At 34.9% G+C, this 25,077-nt stretch overlaps 2 protein-coding genes and 1 long non-coding RNA gene across 3 annotated transcripts; all 3 read left to right on the plus strand.

Annotated features, from left to right (window-relative positions):
- Positions 1 to 120: 120 nt before the first annotated feature.
- LOC146946216 (uncharacterized) lies at positions 121 to 14,251 on the plus strand. Its single transcript, XM_085748170.1, has 3 exons — positions 121 to 932; positions 6,111 to 6,863; positions 13,755 to 14,251. The coding sequence occupies exons 1-3, from the start codon at positions 121 to 123 to the stop codon at positions 13,975 to 13,977; spliced, it is 1,788 nt and encodes a 595-aa protein (XP_085604296.1). The 3' UTR covers positions 13,978 to 14,251.
- A 4,907-nt stretch (positions 14,252 to 19,158) lies between these two features.
- LOC146946217 (uncharacterized) lies at positions 19,159 to 19,734 on the plus strand. Its single transcript, XR_015028230.1, has 2 exons — positions 19,159 to 19,491; positions 19,592 to 19,734. It is a non-coding gene; the product is annotated as an uncharacterized LOC146946217 (long non-coding RNA).
- Positions 19,735 to 20,704: 970 nt separating this feature from the next.
- LOC146946218 (uncharacterized) lies at positions 20,705 to 21,988 on the plus strand. Its single transcript, XM_085748172.1, has 6 exons — positions 20,705 to 20,854; positions 20,955 to 21,025; positions 21,132 to 21,220; positions 21,310 to 21,406; positions 21,493 to 21,705; positions 21,811 to 21,988. The coding sequence occupies exons 1-6, from the start codon at positions 20,705 to 20,707 to the stop codon at positions 21,986 to 21,988; spliced, it is 798 nt and encodes a 265-aa protein (XP_085604298.1).
- Positions 21,989 to 25,077: the final 3,089 nt, after the last annotated feature.

Here is a 25,077-nt window from a genome sequence, read left to right on the forward strand (position 1 = left end):
CATATGCATAAAAATATATAATCAGTTTTTAAAATACGAAAGTTTCCGCTAAATATGAAACCCTTGTGAAGATAGTGATCACTACCCTAAACATTTGAAACCCTAGTGAATGCCAAACCAATGGCTCCGGAGACAAGAGCAAGAAAGAAAAGAAGCATAGCTTCGGCAGAGGTAATTGACTTCAAATCATTCCGCTCGCTCGGAAAACGACCAATCTCCGATGTCATCAATCTTTCCGATGAAGAAGACAACGGCATTAATATCTTCAACTTCACTCCGAAATATAACCCATATACAAAGCCTAAAACAAACAACTTAGAAAAAGGAGAGTCTTCAAATTCAAGTATCACTCCATTCTTTTGCGAAATCTGCACTGACACGAAAACAATGAAGGATGCTTTCTACATCAGCGGTTGCTCTCACGCTTATTGCTCCGATTGTGTGGTAAAGTACATCGATTCCAAACTTGAAGATAACATCGTCAATATTCGGTGTCCTGGTTTAGAGTGTGAAGGTTCCTTGGATCCTCAGTTTTGCCGTCCCATTCTTTCAGACGAGGTTTTTGATCGGTGGGGTCTGCTGTTCTGTGAGGCTTTGTTCAAAGTTTCGAAAAAGTTCTACTGCCCCTTTGCAGATTGTTCTGCTCTTTTGATAACCGACAGAATGAACACGGTTAAAAATTCAGAATGTCCTAATTGTAATAGGATGTTTTATGCACGATGTATGGTTCCACAGCACAAGGTTTGCGCGCGATGTAAGGTTCCACGGCAACAAGGAATTGAATGCAGTGAGTTCAAGAAGCTGAATGTAGGCGGGAGAAAGAAAGAAGACGATATGTTCATGTGCGTTGCTAAGCATACGGAATGGAGGCAATGTCCAAAATGCAGAATTTATGTTGCCAAATCTGAGGACTCCATCAACATGACATGCAGGTTGTCTTTTCTATTCAATATTCTCTTGCTTATATCCATACTTTTTGAATAAATTGAATTACATAGCAATAGGTAAACTTTAAACAATAAAAATTAAGAAAAAGAATTATAATTTTGGTTTTAGAAATTGCGAGTAAACAATTAATTCTTAAGCATTAACAATCTTTCCTTCAAAAACACAATTATTCTTAGTTACCCATAAGTACCAAATAATTGAGAGTCACACCAAGTACCTTGACTTCCTCCATGCCTCGCCTGAAAACAAACTGCCATGTTGCAGTAAATGATCCGCCCCAGTCCCCGCATACACGCCTTCAATGCCCAGGTAATTACCTAATATCGATTTCCACACTTCGTAAGCAAAGGACAGGAGAAAAACATGTATTTGCAACTTTCTTCTGCTGCTACATAGAACATGCATAGGGAATTACCTGAAGAAAAAATACCCCTAGCTGCCAGACCATCCTTCTTTACTCATCTGTTTTGCAAAATACGCCATCCCTGAAAAATGTATTCCCATGGCGCCAAACATTTTCAAAGCTTCTTAAAGGTTAGAACCAGTCCCTCGCTCCAATGCTCCTGCACTAACAGATTTTGCAGCTGGTTGTAAGCAGACTTAACAGAAAAACCAGCAGCAACATTGTGCTTCCAAACCCACTTGTCAGCTGTCCCGAAGGTAATAGTCGTACCAGCTATCTTCGCTATTAGTTCCTGCATGTTCATCACATTGTCGATCTTGTTAAAGATTTCTGAAAGGGACCACTCTTGCTTCATAGATTCTTCTGAGTCTCCTTGTCGCTCTTGTAGAAGAATCTTAACATGGACTAACTCTTACTTTAGTAGTTGCATTTTTCTTCCCATGCTTGTACTCAAGTTGAGCATCAGAGGCCACAGGTCTCCATTTTTATTTAATACATGGGGTTGTGTTATATCTGAGCTTGAGTCTTGTTTGCCATAAATTTACAATATTAGTTGGACTTGATGTTAAGAGGATCGGGCTGTTAGGTTCCCTGAACTCCTCTCATGCCTTCTTAGTTTCGGGTTTGAACTGAAACAGAGTCGGTCCTATTGTGTTTGAGTTATAGATTAGATAGAGCAAGTGGTGGAGTGTTTATTAGCATTGCACAAGAGGACACACATTGATAGTTAGCTCATTGGAGGAGGAGAGAGTATGATGTGGTGAAGCCTTCAATAATAAGACTTCGTACAAGATACCAAATGGTGGGACCCTTTGAAGCATAGGTACTCCAAACATGGTGAAGACCTTTCGGGACCCCTTTTTGGAACCTACTTATGTTGAAGCTTTAGTGCACCAAGCTGCCTTTTAACTATCACCCTAGGTTAGACAAGGTTAATCTTGGAATCAAAGGCAGTGTGATCTTGGAGTTAGAGCTCTATGCATGCTATAGTATGTTGTCGATACCTTTCGCTATCACTCTGCTAGATTGTTCTTCCTAGAAAAAACTTCTAATGCAAACCTTCACTTTGGTTTGTTAATGTTATTTTGTTTTCGCTACCCTTTACCAATATGAGAGAATTATTTTTTATTTGATAATAGACTATACTAGGTTTAACATGAATGACCTTAAAAATAGACTATTTCCAAGTCGATTGCTTCCTTACTTTTTTTCTCTTCCTAATTGTATAGATTATAAGCAGTACTAGGTCTGTTAGTATTTGTTGGAGGTGTAAGATAACCTGATACCACCCTTATCACTGCATTCCTTAACGCTCTCACCTCAACCCCCAAACCAATCTTAAATATGCTATAGATAATATTACTTCAATATTTTACTTATGGTACTTAAATGTTTTTATTCTTTAAGTAACTCTACTCCTTAACTCATTGCTTCCTTACCTCCTTCTAATTGGAGAGGTTCAGTGTGTGATTATGAACTCATTGCTTCCTCTAGGGTTGGAGTTATAAGTAGGTTACTAACTCACTCCCTACTAACAAAACAACTATGATTTGCCCTGTGAGCTTAGTTCAGTTGGCAGGACATTGCATTATATATGCAGGGGTTGGGGATCGAACCCCGATCTCACTCAGACTACTAAAATATAATTTTAGCCCTTGATCCTCTTCCTTATTTCCCTCGATTTGTTATTCCCAAAACTACTTATTTTTTATTTTATATCTGAAAAAATATTACATTTTTTCTCTTTAGAAATTCATTGTCAATTCGATTGTTGTTTAAGTTGTACTTTTAAATTACAGGTGTGGTTGTAATTTTTGTTACAAATGTGGAGGTATTGACTAATATATATTTCCACAAGGAGGACTTTCTCTACTGGGAACCAGAGGGCTCAACAAAAATATATTTCCTAAAAACCCTAATGGTGGAGTTCACACTAGTGGAACTTTTCCTAAATACGAAAGGCTTTGTGTAACTCAGTGAAACAATTCTCCACCCCCATTGTTTCTCGTTTATTTTTCTATTTCTCAATTTCTTGTATAGTTTTATTCTTCTTGTTGCTTTCGGTGTTCACACATGTGCTTTGTTCCGGTTTCCTGATTCTTTTTTTATCAACCAAACAATGAATTTTCGATAAGTTGATTTACATTTTCATGTGTTACTTATGTCTTTATTAAAAACCCAGTGCATCACATCGTCAGCCAAACTATGCATTTTAGATATGTTAGATTACATTACTAGGTGCATAAATGGGTTGTGTGACTCAATTGACGAGTATTAAATGACTTATCGATAGGGGTGTTGTCCCTTTTCAACACCAATCATAATGAGAATTCATAGAAGTGCAAATATAATTAATGAAACATTTTATATATTCCTATAGATTTGTAATGATTTTGGTTCATGACTCAATGTGTAGTTGATAAAGGTCGGATCTAAGTGTCGACATTGAGTTACACATTCAATCAATTATGTGTCGTTTCATATTCCTATGAAGATGCATTGTGTGTTGAGTGTAAAGGGTGCTGCACAATTTTTAACATCAATCATACTGGAAATACATAAAGAGCACACCTATAAGTAATGAAACGTTCCATCGTTAGAAACAATATTAAAAGGAAATCATGAAATTCAAAAAATGTTTTCTAACAACGTTCAAGTTGTTTTCACCACACTACAAGAAAAATGCATTTTGCGACATTTAATATAGTGGATTGGGACGGTTTAAGGAACGGTCGTTATAACCGTCGCAAAGGTTATTGCGACGATTGCTAATAGTCGCAATACTATATCTACGACCACTCAGAACGGTCGTAAAGTAGGCACCTTAATCTAAATTAAATGTGCTTGCGACCCCTCACAACAGTCGCAAATCTTTAATTTTTTTAAAAAATAAAAAATTGAATGGGGCATTTTTTTTGACAATTTAAATAAATATATTGATAAATACTTAAAATACATAAATATATATAACTAAAAATATCTAAATCCCATAGGTAGTTAACTGTCATTTGCACCTACAATTTTTAACTACCGTTTTGTGTAGGCTGCCAGAACACGAAAAAATGGTAGAAAAATGTGACAATGTAAACGGGTTAAAAGATGAAATATTTGTTTCTTGATGTTAAATGTGTGAGGAAACCTTATAGCAATACTTCTTCAATGACATGAGACAATGTTTTTTGAAAAAATTGGAACATTTTGGATTAGGGATGGAAGAGGGGAGAATAGTGCAATACCGGTGAACTTCCTGGTATATCAAACATGTATGGAAGTTGAGTGTCGATGACGTACAACGAAAGAGGGTTAACTACAGTATATAACGAACGGTAGATAACTAACGTCTGAGATAAAAGCGTCAACTTGGGGTGTTTGAGATTAATTGTTGAGTGCCTAAAGATCAATTTTCAAAATTAATATCTTGTAGGAAGAAAATTTGCAAAATTAATTGATCCCATTATTACTCGCCATCAACAAGAATGTCCATTCGTAAAAAATGGTATTACTTTTTCCACCCTATCTATTTCTCGCGCGTCCTATTTTTCTTACAAAATTGCGCATGAGGCTTCAGACTCTATAATTTGAACACTATTAGGATATGTTCGAATTATAGAATCTGAAATATGTTTATATATAAGTAACAATCAGAATCTCTCTCATTTCAGCAGTTGCAAATTTTGATTTTAAAAACAATCATAAAACAAGGTTAAAAATGATAAAAACGTGTCAAATAAATAAAATAAAAATATAAAAAATATGCCAATTTGGGTGGGCTAGTTTAGCTTCTTCAAAAAAAAAATATAAAAAATACCACCAGAAAAGTAAAAATCAAATAAACATAATGCAAATTTTTTCGAATTTATCCGAGAATATGAAAAATAAAAAATAAAATGAAAAATGAGTCTAAACCATAGAATTTTGGATTGCGAAGGGCGGAGTCTTGGATTTTCGACTGGGATACAACGGGAACAACTAACGACTTAAAACACAAAGTTTGGGGTTCGGTGATGAGTATGATCTTTAAACTGGTTATCTATCTTACAAACAGACTTGGCATTTGTGTTGATATGGTTAAGATTATATAATCCAGACTATTTTTCCCTGAGTTTTTAGCACAAGAGGAGTGTTTAGGAGGTGTTCGAATTTTATAATTCAAAGAAGCAAGGAATGCACCCTATTCTTTGGGGTGTTCGGATAATAAAATTAGAATTGATGAAAAACTCATTTTTCTACCCAAAACAATGAGAAAAATCATTTCGGATTATAAAAATCCGAGATTCCTAAGAATTTTTTTTGTTAGAATTATAAAAATACGAAAATCCTATGAAATTTTTTGTTAGAAAAGAAGGGTGCGGGAGAGATAAAACTATAGGGCGTGTGGGAGAAGGTTATGAGTAAAGATAGGAATAATAAAAAATGTTATCAATCTTGTAACTGATCTCTTTGTAAAAAAAAAAAAAAATCTCGTAATTGATCTCAATTGATGTCAATTAAAAAATTAATTTAATTTTTTACTAATTTTAGTTTTTATTATTTTATTACTGTGGATAATTAGGAAATTTTTTTCTTTAGATTGGTAAAAGTTCTACCCAAAATCCGTGATTTAGGCATTAAAAGATAAAATCAGTTTTTAAAGTACAAATGTTTCTCCTAAGAAAAAAAGAAGTACGAATCTTTCCGCTAAATATGAAACCCTAGTGAAGATAGTGACGAATCATCTGAAACCCTAGTGTATTCCAATGGCTCCGTGGTCATCAAGCAGGAGAAGAAACAAAGCTCCGGCGGATGTAATCGACCTCGAATCATTCCGCTTGTCCAGCAAACGACCAATCTCTGCCGTCATCAACCTTTCTGATGATGAAGATGACGATATTAAGATCATCAATTTCATTCCAAAAAATACCCCTTATGGAAGGCGTAAAAGAAACAATTTTGATAAAGGAGAGTCTTCAAATTCAAGTATCACTCCATTCGTTTGCGAAATCTGCACGGACACTAAAACAATGAAGGATGCTTTCTACATCAGCGGTTGCTCTCACGCGTATTGCTCCGATTGCGTGGCATCATACATAGGTTCCAAACTTGAAGATAACATCATCAATATTCGGTGTCCTTTTCCAAAGTGCAAAGGTTCGTTGGAAGCGGAGTTTTGCCGTTCTATTCTTCCTGTTGAGGTTTTTGATCGCTGGGGTCAGCGGTTGTGTGAGGCTATGTTCGATGTTTCAGAAAAGTTCTACTGTCCCTTTGCAGACTGTTCTGCTCTTTTGATCAACGACGGAATGGAGGCTGTTAAAAACTCAGAATGTCCTAATTGTAATAGGATGTTTTGTGCACAATGTAAGGTTCCATGGCATGAAGGAATCGAATGCAGCGAGTTTGAGAAGCTGAACGTGGACGAGAGAAAGAAAGAAGATGTTATGTTGATGCGCCTTGCTAAGGATAATAAGTGGAGGCGATGTCCTAATTGCAGAATTTATGTTGCCAAATCTGAGGGTTGCAACAGCATGATATGCAGGTTCTCTTTCTAGTTACTCTTTCCTGGATTTGTGATTTTCTAAATATATATAACATTGCACACTGAAGAAGGAGGTAAATTTAACAAAATAAAATTGAGAAAAAGAATTATAGTTTTGAATATATAGTCATTTAATTTTGTCATAACAACATGAAAAATGTCTTTGGTTGAACTCATCTTAATGGAAGAGTTCAAATTGATCCATTAGTGAAACCACTTCTTACTTTTTGTTTCCTATCATATCATATTGACTGAAGTTTTAAAAACGGCAAAAATGAGTGACACTTCTAAATTTTAGAGATGATCAAATGCATTTTATGTTTTTGACAAAATGTTCAAATGCATTAGGCTTTGGCCCTCCTGTATTCCAAAAAAAGATATTATGAAATGCATATAACTTGTAGTTGTTTACAACTTGAAATGAGTATTTATTTTAAGGGCGCACTTTTACTTTTTCAAGAGTAACTCTCATCACCATTGATAAGGTTAATCCTGGAATGAAAGGGAATGCAATGTTGTAGTTAGAGGTCTATGCAACTACAACATTACGTTGCTATGCCTTTCATAGTGCCTCTTTTACCTAAAGGTGAATTCTAAGTGGACCACCCGTGGAATGATACTTAAAATTATCAAAAATTTAAAATTATCAAAAATTCTAACGACCGCTTGACTATACTCTTTATAAATGAAAACGGATGACCCTCCTCATCTTTACGGTGAAGATGGTGATCCGGTTGATGTAGGTTTAATATGTGCTACATATTTATTTAATGTTGTTTAAATCAAACTTGTATCAATTAAATCATTATCTCATCCGTAAAATGAGGAGGACCACTAATCTTTAATATTATCACTAACTCATTGTTATCAATTTAGTGCCTACTCATTGCATCCTTACCCTTTTTTCAGTTGGATGGATCATTGTAGCATAGGTAATAGATAATCCTAGGTTTAGAATGAAACACTCCAAATGTGCTATTACTAACGCATTTGCCATGAGTTAGATGGTTATGGTTAGACGCTTTTCTCATGATTTTTTAGTTTTGCACTTTTTTTATTGTGGGAGGAATTTTTTTTTTTTTTTTTGGCTTGGTTTGAGTACCGCTCATACTTAACCACCACCATCTCTGGTGACAATTCTGGCAGTTAACCACCACCATGTGCTTTTCCTCCTTCTGATCGGCACATATTCCGAAGATCAAAGCCAAACTTCTTGCCACACACTCTCACGCGCCACCAATCTTTCTGCGCGTGGGTCTCTCGTGTTGTTACAACTTCCGCATGTAGAGGCGTGTACAACCTATGTTATGGCCACTGTTTGTGTCTTCGGACTCAGAAATGTCTGGTAGTTCCAGGTCTGCCATCACCTTCTAGTTTTGAGCCACGAGTTTACGTGTTTCATACTAGAGATATAGTTTAGCTTCAAGTAGTACTAGTCCTATAGTAGTATATATAGTTGTAACCACCCCATTAGTGGGTTAATTCAATCATTTTGTAATATCACTCTTAAATATCAACACAAGTTTTATAGCTTTTCTCTCCTTCATCCATGGATGCCATGTTTCCTAACATGGTATCAGAGCATGATTGGTATCCACCTTGAACAATTTTTCCGCTACATTTTTGAGAAAGTTTGTTTTTCTCGTGTTGTTTTCCTTTTCTTCCTCGTTCTGATTTTTCTCTTTTATCAAGTCATTTTCTTCATTTTCCTTTGTCTAATTCTCGAGAAAACATTGATTCTTTTGTTCTTCTATTTGGTTCGATTTCTTCCGCGTTTGTTCTTGTTTTTTCAATCTTTTCTTTCTGTTTCGATCATTTTCATCTCGTGATTCTGTTCGTAATTCGGTTCGATCTTGTTCTCATATTTTTCCCCAATTCTTAGGGTTTGTGATTCGGTTTTGATCACATTTTCAGTTTATTGAATTAACATCATTCGCAGTTCTGTTTCACAAATTCCTCTTCGAATTCACAATTGACGGTTTCATGTACTTTCTTCGATCTCTGTTTTTGATCTGTTTCATTGTAACTCGTTTTCGTTTCGTTTGCGTTTGCAAGACGGAGTATCAAATATGATGTTCTTGATCGATTTCTTGGCTGTGACTAAAACCGTAATTGTGAATATGATCTGAAAGAGATTCAATGCATCTTATATTTCATCTGTGCTCTTTCTCTCACAAATTTTGATGATGAATTGTGTTCACAACTACTCATGTCTTCTTATTCTTCCAATTATTGAAGTTTATAACTATTGTGCTCACAAGGTGTTCGTTGAAAGTCTCCACTGAAACAATTTGGTGTTGCGTTCAGTTCGACTAACGATGGTTGTTCGTATGACTGCAATTGCAACCGTGAGAGTTTTCTCCAATTTGTATATTCATATTGAGGATCAAGAACCAAATCAAAGGAAATACATCTACCGTTATATCCCTTCTTGGTTGAGATACTCGGTATGATTGAGTTTGGCCTTTGGATATTGACTTTGAGATGGTTCTGCTATGCCTTTTCTTTTACCTGTAACTACCTTTTTTTCCTTTTTTTCGCTGCTATATGTCAGTCACTGGTCTCGGAAAATGATGGATTGAATCTTTGAAATTTGCAAGTAGAGTTTCTTTGGATTCTTGGTCAGGAAGTATTGTTAATTTTAGTAGCTTGTGAGTTGCATCTCTTCTAGCATCTTGCTTTGAAGACTTCAATTTGAGAGAACTTTATTTTGCAACAACTAGTGATGATGGTTGTGCATATTTGGTTGAATACAAGTTGTTGGTGGAGCATAGAGATTCCTAGATGCATTGATGCACACATTCTGATTCTTCCCTCTGCATTTTTTGTTGATATTGCTGACTAGTTTTGGAGTTGTTGGATTGATTCTTTTGGACATTTCATACTGTATGTTGCCTTGGTGCTTGGCTTTCCCCTGCTGCCTTATCTGGTTATATGATTCGATTCATTGTGATTATTGGAGAGTGGTTCACAAGGACATCGAAATGGTTTGTTATGGTTAATCAAGACAGATACTACTTTGTTGGCTAGCTTACTCTGATGTTCCATTTGATGTCTATGAAGTTTGTGTTGCATCCTCTTAGGCTATTGATTCAGATTGTTTTCTACTATTCTGTTGGTGTTTAGTACATACAACATTTATCTTCTGCTTGTACTAGTTGGTTTGCGAAGTTGCTTTGGCAAATTTATCTCATTTTTTGCAGAATATTGTGGTATGTAGAGTTACATTTAGCAATGTCTCTTGATTGAAGACATTTTGGGACAACCTTCTGGTTCCATTATTTTCATGATCTATCAATTGGGACTTTTGTTTATGGTTGGCTCTGGTTGGATTCTTTGTTGGATGCCTTTGATTAGTTGCCTCTCATTTTGTCCTGGATCGTTATAGACGTTTTTTGGTTAACTTCCATCTGATGTTGCCCATAGCATTGGTGTCTATATGGGTTCTGGAAATTGAAGAAGTTGCATTTGCTTCTGGTTTGTATGTCACTGTGAAGATTGCACACTTCATTGTTGGTTCTTTCTTTAGCTTCATTATTGGAAGCATTGGTTTTGGCCTATGGTTTGAATGCATCAACATGGATTTGTTTTCTATGGTTTGAAGACACATCACATGGCTATGCATCTCTATTGGCTTGCATTTGGTTTTTCTTGTCTCAGCTCGGCATTGGAGGGCATCTCTTTTTTATCTTTGGAACCTTGGTTTGTTGCTTCATGGTACCTTTTGTGTCAAGTTTGTTCAACATATGACCTCCTTCCATTGTAGATTTTGGCTCTTCCTTGCACTTCTTTTCTTTTGGATATCATCATTGATTTTGGATATCCTCGTTCTTCTTGTCTTGTGCTTCTATCTTGAGTGATTGAGAACTCTTGATGGTTAAGCGTTGTGCCTTTTAAGGCTTCGTTGATATTTGCTTCTACCGGATGGTGGTTAAACGTTGTTTTGTTTCTTCTTCCTCCAAGAGGTTAAACCTTGAGTTGTGGTTTCATCTTGTTGGATAAGCATTTGGTTGTTGCTATTCTCATGACCGATGTATTTCCGGCATCACTTGTATTTTCCTTTGTTTGATATCCTATTGTATTGTTCATCCCAAGTTGGAAGTGTTGAGAACACCTTCCAACTTGCGGAGGACTATTAGAGATATAGTTTAGCTTCAAGTAGTACTAGTCCTATAGTAGTATATATAGTTGTAACCACCCCATTAGTGGGTTAATTCAATCATTTTGTAATATCACTCTTAAATATCAACACAAGTTTTATATCTTTTCTCTCATTCATCCATGGATGCCATGTTTCCTAACATTTCAGTTCAAACTGTCATGTATCTCTCCCGGAAGATCCAAAATTCCTTCTTTTTGTTCCTTGTATACCTCCTATGGCTGCTAATCATTCTCTGAGGCGACCACTGACATCCATAACTTGTACCATATACGCCTACCTATGAAGATTTTCTCTAGTGGGTAAAGTTTGGTCAAAACTCAGGACCCGCTATTTCGGGGGCACACCTTCGTAAATTATTTGCTTGCAATATCCAGTTACCTTCTCTTACTCTATTGGTTCTCGATTAAGGTGCATTTCATCATATTATTGGTAATAAGGTTATTGTCTCCTCTCATCACATCCAGCTACTTACCTAGTATTGTCTCAACCAATGGTTCTGAAACACAGTCTCAAGGAATTGGCACTAACCAAATTATTTCTTCTTTATTAATTACATTTGTCCTTTATGTTCCCGAAAATCCATTTAATTTAATCTTTATCAGTTTATTGACTCGTTTTCATGATTGTGTTGTCACCATTACTAATGACAAAGTTACTTTGCAGGATCGACTTTCGAGACAAAAAAAATTGGTGTCGGATGTGAGTCTAATGGCCTTTATTATATCTCAAAACAATCAACAACATGCCCTACCACATATTCCCCACTTATTGTACATTCTTAGTTGGGTCACCCAAGTCTTCCCAAACATCAAAGGTTGGTCCCTAGTCTTGGTTTGCATTGTGAGTCATGTTAAATAGGGAAACACACTCGTACTAATTTTCCCGACCGATTTAATAAACGAGTATCTTCCCATTATCTATAGTCCATTTTGATGTTTGTAGACCTTCCCGTCATATCTCCACTCCCGAGTCTAAATATTTTGTCACTTTTATTGTTGACTTTTCTCGTTGCACATTATTATTTTTAATTAAAAATAGCTCTGATACCATGTTGAATAAGAGAGAAAAAAAGCATATGATTAAACTTGTGTGATTGAATAAAACTACGTAAGGTCTATTATATAAGAGATTATATACTTGATTACAAAAGGAATATTCTATGGTCGGATCCGGTAAAGGAGATGCTGAAGAAGGAGAGTCTAGAATGACATCAATATGCAGAACATGTGTTGGAATGGATGGTTGTATACCATGTTGAATAAGAGAGAAAAAAAAGCATATGCTTAAACTTCTGTGACTGAATAAAACTACGTAAGGTCTATTATATAAGAGATTATATGCTTGATTACAGAAGGAATATTCTATGGTCGGATCCGGTAAAGGAGATGCCGAAGGAGGAGAGTCTAGAATGACATCAATATGCAGAACAGGTGTTTGAATGGATGGTTGTGGCTGACGGCAGTCATAAATTTGAAGAGGTAGTGGAGTGGAAGACTCCGCGGGAGGGTCTCTAGGAGGGTATGCACAAGGGTCGTGGGAGCAAAAAGAATAGTAGTGCTCAGGTGGGAGGGACAAACACAATAGGTTGAAGAGGGACAATATCATGCGGGATAGGCATATCGGCATGAAGAGGGTCAAGAAGTGCATGAATAAACCCAAATTAAATAACATATTCAAAATGTAACATCGCATGAAATGAGGTACCGTCGAAGTGTTAAAGAGTAACAACGATAACCTTTTTGAAATCGATGATAACAAAGAAACACACATTTTAGTGGTCGGGCTGAGAGTTTGTCAAGATCAGGAGAAAGATTGTGGACAAAACATGTGGGCCCAAAGACATGGTGTGGAAACAAGTGTAAAGGGATATTAGGAAAAAAAGACTGAGTGTGGGACTTGATTACCTAAGATCGATGAATGCATGTGATTTATATGATAGCATGACGTTAGAACAACATCTCCCCAAAAGCAAACAAAACATTACTATGAAGTAGAAGAGTTCTAATGGTTTCAATCAGATGCCGATTTTTGCGTTCTCCTACCCCATTTATTTGAGGTGTATGAGCTCAAGATGTTTGACGAAAAATACCGTTAGGGGCCATAAAATTTTGAAATTGGTGAGACAAATATTCTTTGGCGTTATCACTATATAAACACCGAATAGACACTCCAAATTGAATTTTAACTTCATGATAAAATTGTTCAAAATTAGGAAAAGGACTCATTTGTGAGGATAAAAGACATATACATATAATTGGTTACTCAGACACTGTTAGACAAGTTCACCCTTTGATAGGCGATCCACTTCTGGGTATTGTGTGCTCGTTGGAGGGAACCTGATATCTTAGAAGATTAAGAAACAAAATCTAGTTGCAAGATCAAGCATTGAGGCAGAGTATATGGTGTCATGGCACTAATAACATGCGAGCATATTTGGTTGAAGAAGTTACTCAAAAAAATTCAATTCGAAGAAGCACGACCATTGAAACTAATACGTGATAATCAAGCCGCGTTACATATTGCCTCAAAAACCAGTCTTTCATACGAAAACCAATTATATTGAGATAGACTGCCACTTTATCACTAATAAGATTGAATCATACGACATCGTCACAAGCTTTGTCAATTTAAACTTCAGATTTTTTGCGATCCAAAATTTCAATTTTTTTCTTTCATTACCAGTTCATTATTAATTTGATTGTATATTAAATCATATTATTAAATTGCAGGTGTCGTTGTAATTTTTGTTACATGTGTGGATTTGCCTACTCTGCTGGCTGCAGATGTTTTTCGAGGATTGCTCAAGCTCAACGTAGGGAACAAATTCCCTCTAGAGCTTTCAACGGTGGAGTTTCTACTAATGGAACTTTGCCTAATGTGAACCCCATGGGTGGTGTTTCCACTAATGGAACTTTCCCTAACTTCCCCTCCTATTTTAATCCATACTATTAAAATTCTCTCTCTCTCTCTCTCTCTCTCTCTCTCTCTCTCTCTCTCTCTCTCTCTCTCTCTCTCTCTCTCTCTCTCAATCCATTTTATATTTTTAAACTCTATTTTATATTTCCTTTCATATGGTAATGTCACCAAAGGGAAACTCAGCACAATTTTAAGTGATTGCACGAATGGTAATAATAGTTAACTAGTTTTAGACCTGCAAGTTGAGATTTTGTATTTGTATTCTGTTGGATTATTTTCTTACAATTTTCTGTTGGATTTTAAAGTGGGATATTCACTATTTTTTCTAAATAACTTTTCTGGTACTTTTAAGTATGATGACACTTTCCTAAAAAAAAAAAATGTATGATGACATATTGCATTTAATTTGTAAATTTGTTTAGTATAATATTTTATCCTTTTAACATAATAAAATTTCATTAGAATGAAAGTATTTCATATTATTTATTATTTAGTAAATTACTAAATAGTGAGCAAGAATATAGTCGAGCTTGAGCATAGAAAGCAAATGCATTCCGAAGTTAAATATATAGTCACTTATTAATTTTGTCATTCCAACATGAAAAATGTCATTGGTTGAACTCTTCTTAATAATAATGGAAGAGTTCGAATTGATCAATTTGTGAAACCACTTCTATTTTTTATTTCCTCTATATCATACTTAAGTTTAAAAAGGGGCTAAAATAAGAGACACTTCTCAATGCTAGATATGATCAAATACTTGTTTTTTATGAGGCACTTTGGACATCTGCGATCCCATTGAGTGCGTACTGGAACCAACTATCTGGTTATAATTTAAATAATCTTTGCTTATTATAATAAATTTTATATAAAGTTAAAACACTTTGCACCCATACTCTGGTTCTGGGATCCACCGCTAGTAATAACATAACACACATTTTCTGTAAACACAACTTAGTTGATATATGTAATGATAATAATATGCAGGAGTTGAGGTTTGAAACCCCGGACTTTTCACTTCTCTATATTCAAAATGTATGAACTGCAACCACTAGACTATTTAAAAAAAAAATCATAGCAAAATATGATCATTAGGATTGGAATGAAAAATAAGTCACATGTTTAACTCCCTACCCCACTAACCTAACGACATTTTTTTTGAACAGGCCAAAATAGAATTAAATTAAAAACCAACAAGCATTCTCCTTAGCACAAGGTGTGCCAAAAAGAAGCTTTAAAGTTCAATACAATAGGACACAATCAAGGTAAAATTAACCACCACTCGAACAATCAAAAGGGCTGCCACTAGCCATATAGCCTTGAGCTAAGTTAGCCACCAAAGAGAAACATGCTTAACCTTATCTAGCAACCGAGACATAGTTTTTCCTTATGATTAAAAATCTTGTCATTTATTTCATTCCAAATGACCCAAACAGAAGTAAATCAAATTAAGTGCATAAAAGAGCGCCACACTTTAGAGCCACCTATCAAATTAGCATACATAACAAAGTGCTTCGTAATAAAACGGGGGTCAACTGATGAGAAACCTAACCAATCACGAACCATATTCTAAAGAGAGCCAAAAAATTTACAATTTAGGAACAAATATTTTTCCGTTTCCAGCTCACAACACCCACCCACACAAATTTGATTGTCATTAGTAATAACACCATGTATGACCAAGTTATCTTTAGTAGGCAACCTATTAAGAATAAGATGCCAAGCAAAAACTGAAACCTTAGAAGGAACATCCTTATGTTAAATTAAATTTCAAATTGCGACTGAGATGCCCCTGGAGGACACGACTTAGTTCGCTAAACCTTCTTAGGATTAGAAGATTGAATGGCATCAAGTAGACCTTTACCCTTAGAAAAATCAGCCTCACAAGAGGCTGCGATCTCCCTATCTTGAGAATATAAATGTTGTAAAACAATCTTTTCCAAAAACTATGACACACACTTGTAAATGGACCTTTAGAATCTACTTAAACTGAAGTCTTTTCCTCTAAAGGATACTGCTCAGTACCGACACAATCCTTAAGGTAAAAGCCTCGGTGTAGTAGACATTAAAGATGACCCTTCGGTAAAAGCTTGATGAGAAGGCTCCTTGTCTGGAGTATGATTATCGTCCTTATCTTGCTGGTCGTTCCTTTTGTCAACCACATAGTCCTCAACTAATTTATCAACCAAATCATTAACATCACCAATATATGCATCCTCCCCATTCATAATTTTCGGATCCGAGTTCTCCGAAGTCGAATCATCCTCCATCAATTATGCATCTTCCACCAACGAAAACTCACACTCCCTGACTATATTAATCTCGATAACTACTCCATCCACCATAATTTTCTCCACCGATTTCACAATCTCCAAATATGAAGTAGCGAACAAGATACGAGTGTAATCAAACCTTTCCTTCCCCAATGTTCGACTATCTGCCTTCAAAAATTTACCACAGTAAAAAAACATAAAACTTAAAAAAAATTCATTCCATGCATGTAAAGGAACTTTGCATAGACGTAACCATGCACCTCTTTCAAAACCCAATATGTCCTTCCTCCAACACTAGGCTTCATAAAAAAGTGATTAAAAAATTATGAAGCCTCATTAAAAGTTATCATTACATCACCACCGATCATACTCCGCACAAATACTTCATTCTTAAATCAACGGAATTGACTCCCCTTTGATCACCGCAACCTCAAAACCATTTCTTGCCCAAACCAAATAATCACTATCGGACCTATACTTACGCAACAAAACTTTCGGTTGAACCCCAACCGTTGTATGGGACTCCTTCACCTGTAACACCAAAACCTAAATCCACATACGACCTACTATCCTCCGACACCAAAACCTCTGTAACACCAACTTCCATCCTCCCCATACCCCTACTATCTCCATCATACCTTCCTTCTCCCCTGCGCACACCTTCTTACGCTTCCATTTTTCTACTTCGGCAGCTACCACCCCTCCCCTCATGCACCTTCGATCCACCATCCTCCTCCCCGACCATACATTCTTTTCTCCCTCACCCTCACCTCCAATCTCCCTATCAAAACGGTCTAACCTAACTAACAACAACTAATGACTAAAATTTATGGTTTAAAAAACAAATCTGTGTTGAGCCCCTTGTTTCAATTCATTATTCCGCCGACTTGTTATTCTCTCAACTAGAAATAAAACTTCAAAACAAGTTTCTATTCAATAATTCATTTTGTTCTTTCATTACCAGTTCATTATTAATTTGATTGTATATTTAAATCATATTATTAAATTATAGGTGTCATTGTTGATTTTGTTACATATGTGGAGTTGCCTACTCTGCTGGCAAGTGCAGCTGTAATTACGGGTAGAATTTTGGTCAACCACAGAAGCAAATTCCCTCTGGATTTTTCATGGATGGAGTTTCCACTAAGGCTTTGTTTGCGAGTTGGGTTTTGGATGGGAGGGGAAGGAAATGAAAGGCTTATGGAGAGGTAAACCCTTATTTGGGAGTTTTAAAAAAAATAGGGAAAGGTTTTGGGGGGTTTTGAAGGGCTTCATTTGTCCAATTTTAAAGTTCCCCAAATTGGGGGGTTTTGGGGAGTTAAACATACAAAAATTGACCATTTTGTCCTCATAATAATTCAAAATTTCAATTATAATTTACAAGATAAATTGCAAAGTATAACACAATGTATTGATTTTAAGAGAAAAAAAAATGGTAAAATAGTAAAATTATCGCATAAGCCCTCCATCTCCTTTCCTTGTTGGTTTCTTTAACTCCCAAACAAGGGTAAGGCTTTCCCTCCTTTCTCCCTTCTCTTCCTTCCCTTCTCTTCCCCTCCTAAGCCTTTCTTCCCCCTCCCCTAAAAACTCGCAAACAAAGCCTAATGGAACTTTCCCTAACTTTCCCTCCTATTTTAATCCATACCGTTAAAATTATCTCTCTCTCTCTCTCTCTCTCTCTCTCTCTCCTTTTTATATTTTTAAACTCTATTTTATAGTTGATATTTCACAGGTAGTTTGCGAGTTCGGTTATGGAGGGGAGAGGAGGGGAAGGAAAGGCTTATGGAGTGGTAAACCCTTGTTTGGGAGTTTTAAAGAAAGAGGGAAAGGTTTTGGAGGGTTTTGAAGGGCTTCATTTGTCCAATTTTAAAGTTCCCCCAAATTGGGGGCTTTTGGGGGGTTAAACATACAAATTGACAATTTTTTCCTTATAATAATTCAAGATTCCAATTATAATTTACAAGATAAATTACAAAGTATAACAGAATGTATTGATTTAAGAGAAAAAAATGGTAAAATAGTAAAATTATCACATAAGCCCTCCATCTCCTTTCCTGGTTGGTTTCTTTAACTCCCAAACAAGGGGAAGGCTTCCCTTCCTTTCTTTCTTCCCTTCCTTCCCTTTCCTTCCCCTCCTAAACCTTTCCTTCCCCTCCCCTCAAAACTCGCAAACAAAGCCAAAGGAATTCTAGCCCGTTAAGCACACTTTTAAGTATGGTATAATAATTAACTATTTTTGACCTGCACGTTGTGCATTTGTATTTGTATTCTGTTGGATTTTAAAGTGCGATATTCATTTTTTTTTAAATATATTTTTCTATTAATTTTTAGTATGATGTCATATTGAATTTAATTTGTATGTTTGTTTAGTAAATTGTTTTATCTTTTTCAATAGAATAGAATTTCACTAATCTGTCCCTGTGAACTTAGCTCATTTGATAAGGAATAATGCGTAATTTATGCAGGGGTCGGGGTTCGAACCCCGGACACCCCACTTATTCACCTTTAAGGTGAATTTCTCTACCCACCAAGCTACTTGACTGAAAAAAAAAGAATTTTACTAATCTTAATTTGGAATCTTTAAAAAGTGTCTTGTAGTACTCGTTTGCAATTTGGAATCTTTAAAAAGTGTCTTGTAGTACTCGTTTGCAAAAACCTGTATTCTTTACTAAATACAAAACATAGTGTGCAAGAGTATAGTTGAGCTTGAGTATATTTTTTTAAAAGATAAAACTTATAACAAAGCAAATAATGTGTAGACATTATAATAAAGCAAATATAATAATTTGACAAGTTTGTCATTTATCATCTTCTTTTTTCTTTTAAATTAATTATTAATGGTAATGTATCTTTATTTATCATACTTATTTCTAATACTTATAACAATGTTAAGACAAATTGTCAACCCTAATTCTACATCCCTTTGGCGCCAATGCTTCTTTGTTGTCATTGGTTCATTTGATTTTATTTCATAATTATGGCAAGCACAATTCACAACAATTGATTCAAATTCTTAACCCCCTTCATTAATGATCATTAAAAACACATGTATTGGAGGAATATGAGTGGGATGCACACACATTGCATATATTGGTATTCCAAAGTTGTATCAATGATTTGCCGTTTTCCAATATTTGGCTGCAAAAGTTCAAGAGTTGTGGGCCTTCTATATATTCAAGCATTCATCCTTCAATCTGCTCCATCGTCCATTACTATTGATCATTCATGGCTCACCACCATAAAATTCAAGCAATGCTTTCATATCATATGTTAATTGGTAACTCTTCAAAGTTCATCACAAATATTTTCATCATCTCATTTTCAATAAATTTTATATTCCTGTCTTCTAATCTTCTTAACTTGCGTGATATTTGCAGCACCTTTGTACCCCAATCAAGCTACTGATATGGAGAGGAAGATAAACGAGCTTCGTTTGAAATACCGCACCTACATGGTTGAAATGGATGTTAACTATGTGTGTTGTTTATTTACTTACTCATTGCATAATTTTATTATTTTACATGTTTTTAATTGTGTGCCAATATAAATTTCGATGTTGTTTTACTCAGGGTGCAATTATGCTTCCAATGATGTTTTCGCATGACTTTAAAGACCAGATTTAACAATATGCAACTCTGGTAGATCCAAAAACAATCACTTCGAGATATTAGCAGAGAGGAACAACCAGAGAATTTATCTGACAAAGAGCTGGCATGCTTTGCGTGATTTCTACAAGTTACAGCTTGGTGCTTGGATTACCATTGTTTGGATGAGGAATGGAAGGTTCGATATTAGAGTCAAGAATAGGTTTGGTAAGAGGGTTTCGTACCCAACTTTTACACCACCAATGGAATATAGGGTTCAGCACAATGTTGTTCCGGTTGTTGTTGACCGGTTTGTTCCCCGACCATTTTTGCATGATGAGTTTAACTTTCAACTTACTTATGAGAAGAAGCTTGGTTCTGAGTAATTTAAGTTGACAGCCAAATAATGTATGTATGCAATAGCATGGATTTTTCATGTGGAACGTTTCAGTGTAAAAGGACTCTTCTTATATTAATCAAAAATAATAAAATCATGACATTAATAAAAGTATTTTAAGTGTGGACCGTTTCAGTGTAAAATGACTGCAATGGTCACAATTTATAATTGCGATGATCAAACTTCTATTCACATTAGAAAATTACTTATAGAAGTTGAAGATAAAAATTTATCATTGTTATTCAGTTTCCAATGTGAGGTAATTAACTATGGATTCAAAGTGGGATTTTATGGTGCTTTTCATCTCAGTCTTGAAACAATTAGAACTGTAATAACTATGGCAGGTTCATTTCTTTTGTTCACATAAGCCGTCACATACAATTAAAAATGTGTGGAATATGGAGTGAATATGGTTAAGGTTTGTATTATTACTATAAATAAGTCCTTTGGGAGCTTTCCTTCTTATGTTTTTTTATCCAACTAAGGTTCAGAAAAACCACAAACGAAAAATGGCACCGATATACACCCCTGTTTCTGCAATAGTTGTAGGCAAGATTAAGTTGAAACTCAAGGTTTGTGTTGTGCACATCTGGTCCATTCCAGACTTCAACAATGTTGATGAAGAATGTTTTCTTCATATGTTACTACGTGATGACAAGGTAAAATCAAATCAGAAATATTTCTTTCAATTCTATGTGTTGCTTCTTATGTTGGCGTGTTTTTTTTTATTGTTAACCTGATTTCAAATTGCGCTGGCAGAATGGGAAGATCCAAGCTACTGCCAAAAAAAAGTATGATACCGAAAGTGAAGGGATTGGTGACAGAGGGATGTGCATATGAAGTGGAAAATGTTTTGGTCACCGACAATGATCCAAAATTTCAGACCACCCGCCATAGATACAAACTTAATTTGCTGCATAATACTTCTTGGACCAGATTGGATGATGTTGATATCCCTAAAAACCATTTTGATTTCGCAAACTTCAAAGAAACTGTCGAGTCTAATAACGAAGGACAATACGTTGGTATAAACAGTAATGATAAAGTGTTGTTAACCATTGTTTCTAACATAGGCACAATTTGTAATTGTGATTATTTTCTTTTTGGTAAACAGATGTTGTAGGACACATAGTTGAGATGGATGAAATGAAAGACAAAGTCGTGAATGGGAGGACCAACAAACTCATGGACTTGACCTTGGAGGATGAGGGGTAAGTTATGTAATTCATCTAAATTTGTTATAAATATTGTTTGATGTTTGGTTGATTTATTGCACTTAGTTTTTTCAATTTAATAGCGGCAACCGAGTCCACTGTTCGTTTTGGGATGTGTATGCAATGAAAATGAATGAGTTACTTGCAGCAAGAGATCAATATTCCCCTCCAGTTGTTGTTATTCAGTTGGCCAAGTTGAAAAAGTATTATGGTACCATGGGAGTCTGCAACACATTGTATGGTACAAAGATATTGATGGACAACGATTTGCCGGACATCGTTGAGTATCAAAAGAGGTAACAATTAATTAATTTTAATCAAAGCTTTCCTAATGCTAGATGCGTATGACAAACATAAACATTTTTAAAGTCTTTGATTTGATTTCATTTGTATTTTTCAAGAATTGATGGAACTGATATTCAAGTGACACAAGAAATTAGTCAAGCAACAGGTTCCTGTTATGCTACTAAGGAACTTGGACATATCTGCTGGCTTATTCAACAGAACACGCTTAATAATAACAAGAATGGGGAGATATGTTTTAGAAGGGAGAGTGATTTCAGGAAGCAACATTGGTGACAAGGTGTACGTGCCTAGACTATCATTGCAACCTTCGGACACCAGAATTTCATTCAAGTTCCAACGTAGACAGTTTCCTATTACCGTTTATTTTGCAATGACCATTAACAAAAGCCAAGAGCAATCACTAAAACAAGTTGGCATCTACCTATACCACAATCTTTATTCTCTCACGGTCAATTATATGTCGCAGTTTCCAGGGTAACATCAAGGAAAGGTTTGAAAATACTCATAACTGATGAAAATGGTGAATGCATTGATAACACAACCAATGTCAGGGAAGTATTTCAAAATGTTTGAACTACTATGATTAGTATATGAATCATTGTGCTCATTTTTGTAATCCACTCTTTATATAACATTTTCATTCATTGTATTCTCATATTATGCTTAATTTTATTTTGTTACTATATAAGACTGTCCTGCAACTAAATTACCTTCATGTACATATACTATGTGCTATATTCTACTAAATTTTAATCCAAATTATAAATGCCCGTGCGATAGCACGGGTAGGGGATCCAGTCTTTCAATAATCGTAATATGTATACTACATCGGTTCCTTGTATCTTTATTTATCTTTCAATAATCGTAATATGTATACTCCATCGGTTCCTTAGTTATGTTAAAACAAATGATTACCATACTGGTTTTATGAGAGAATGTCTTATTTTATTGAGAACAAGAGTTTGGCTTTATATAGCCTTACACATAATTCAAAAATGGAAAACGTGAGAATAGATACAACCACATTACAAGCCTTATAATGTGTAGATCACTATGTCCCAAGAGAAAAACTAAGTCATACTTCCTAATAATAGAAATAGATTAAATATAACCACAGGATAATCTAACAGTTTATCTCTCAAATTCCTCTCTTACATGGTTATCTTTTGTAAATATTTTTCTGTTAAAGTTGTTCTTTTACGAGAGCTTATTTTTGTTTTTGTTATTTTGGAGATTCTTTTCTTAGACATTGTTTATCTGCCCAATTTTCATGGACTTCTAGATAGCCTTCTTTTCTATGTATATTTTTTTTCCTTTCATTTCTAAGCCACTGTTTTGTTTCCTTGCATTGAAAGTTCAATCTTCTAACTACCAGCATCATAACTTTTCCAACTTTTTTAATTAGTACTCCCTCCGTCCCTATATGTAAACCCCCTTTGCCTTTTTCACATTTCTTAAGAAAAGTTGTTAGTGTAATTAATGTGTCTATTTTGTGTATTAATATTACCAAATTGTCCTTTGTTTGTATGTGTATTAAATTTGACTTTACATATTTCAAGACAAGTTAGTAGTATTAATTAGGGGCATGTTTAGGAAAAAAATAATAAATGCATCTAGTAATTTGAAAAGAAGTTTACATTTAGGGACAAATATAAAATCAAATTGGTGGTTACATATAAGGACGGAGGGAGTATATAAACTTAATATGGCGGTTTGCAACCTTTTTAATATTTTTCAACTAATTATTACATTAAAATTTCACAGGTGTCTTTACTAATGTCTTTACAAGTGAGAAAGAGTGATTGGAAGAATATAAGATCATCCACAACAAAGCACCTCATATTGGGTGCTTAAATGGGTCCTATGTGTCTAAATCATTAATTTTACTGTAATACCTAATAAGCACCGATTTTCTCCAACCCAACACCTCAAAAAAATTATTAAATAAGTCCAACAAATAATTTTATATCATTACAATTCAACAAAATTTATTTAATTTATTAAGATTTATTAAATAGGACCAACAAAAATGAAGAGAGAGAGGGGATGCTTACATAGCCACCCTTCTCCATAGGCACCCATATATTTTACTCCATAATGGTGGTGCCTATTTAATGTGGTGTTAAATAGGTTGAGCACCCTTCTTCATGTCTCATCGATGCAGTAAATGTAAATTGAAAATGATTAACCATGATTAATTAGCATATAACTTAGTAAGTAACTGAAACTGTAGAAAAGCTGACAATTTAAAATTCAAATTTGAACCCTTTTTAATTTGTTTTCCTGTACCTTACTTTGATGTTAACGATAAGTCAAATATTATTCATAGTTATAGATTAAGGAGTTGGTATATCTATGAGTTGTTTAGGCATGAGTTTTGGATTATACTCCCTTCGATCTTAAATGTAAGCAACTTTTCACTTTTTAGGTTTATTCAATAAATGATGTATCTGATCCATATTATATACCGCGTACAACATTTACTTAATGAAATGAAAAGTAAAAAGTTACTTACATTTGAGATTGGAGGGAGTATGTATTTGTAGACTCCTGAAAAGGTGATCTTAGGGCCCAAATATGGTAATTTAAAACCCTAACCTTGCCTCTTAAAAGAAGTATCCCTTTTGACTTCAAAATGCAACTTTATTTGAGGGAAAAAATACTATGGTAAAAATCAAGGATGGGCGAAAAAATTAAAATAAACTAATTCAAGGACAAAAAGGTTCATTTTAAAAAGAGGTGTGATAACTGGACACATTTTTTTAGACAAGAACATGACACCGTATGGTTTGACCTTTTAAATCGGTTGTTTGGAAAAACGATTTTAAAAAGTTTTTGTTTTTGGAAAAAAGATATTTTTATTTTCTTTTTTATTTTTGTTTTCACCATTATCTCCTAGGATTGTATTACTGGCTCTGATACCAGGTTGGGGGCTGAATCGCCAGCGGAATTTTCTCGAACTTGATTTAACATTTGTTCGATTCTAATTAAACCTTGAAATGGTTTCAAGAGTGTTTTAGCTCTTTCTCTTTGTGTGTTAGTAAGATTTTCTAAATCTTCTACTTCTTTTAGGAAGTCTTCAATATATTCCATATGGTATTGTACTAATTCTCTAGAATGAAAAAGAATTTGTCTTAGGACAATCCATCTATGATAAAATTCTATATCAGAGACTATGTTCTCTAATCTTTCTTTAAAGAGTTTTAATTCTGTTATAAGACCTAAACCATGCATCATATATTTGAGGAACTTTCTTGAACTTTTTCTAAGGCTTGTTCAAATTCAATTAGTTTTTGAGATGGCCATAACAGAGTTGTGGCTCTTTCTTTTTGTGTAACAGAAATATTTTCTGTTTCTTCTAA

Source organism: Medicago sativa, chromosome 2 (assembly GCF_051527215.1).
Source record: "Medicago sativa cultivar Bolivia chromosome 2, Bolivia_mono, whole genome shotgun sequence".
NCBI lineage: Eukaryota > Viridiplantae > Streptophyta > Magnoliopsida > Fabales > Fabaceae > Medicago > Medicago sativa.

Coding starts and splice junctions, on each gene's coding strand:
- LOC146946216 (XM_085748170.1), top strand. CDS start 121: ATGGCTCCGGAGACAAGAGCAAGAAAGAAAAGAAGCATAGCTTCGGCA. Junction 933..6,110: donor TCCATCAACATGACATGCAG/GTTGTCTTTTCT, acceptor GTCATCAAGCAG/GAGAAGAAACAAAGCTCCGG. Junction 6,864..13,754: donor TGCAACAGCATGATATGCAG/GTTCTCTTTCTA, acceptor ATTAAATTGCAG/GTGTCGTTGTAATTTTTGTT.
- LOC146946218 (XM_085748172.1), top strand. CDS start 20,705: ATGGCACCGATATACACCCCTGTTTCTGCAATAGTTGTAGGCAAGATT. Junction 21,407..21,492: donor TTGACCTTGGAGGATGAGGG/GTAAGTTATGTA, acceptor TCAATTTAATAG/CGGCAACCGAGTCCACTGTT. Junction 21,706..21,810: donor ATCGTTGAGTATCAAAAGAG/GTAACAATTAAT, acceptor GTATTTTTCAAG/AATTGATGGAACTGATATTC.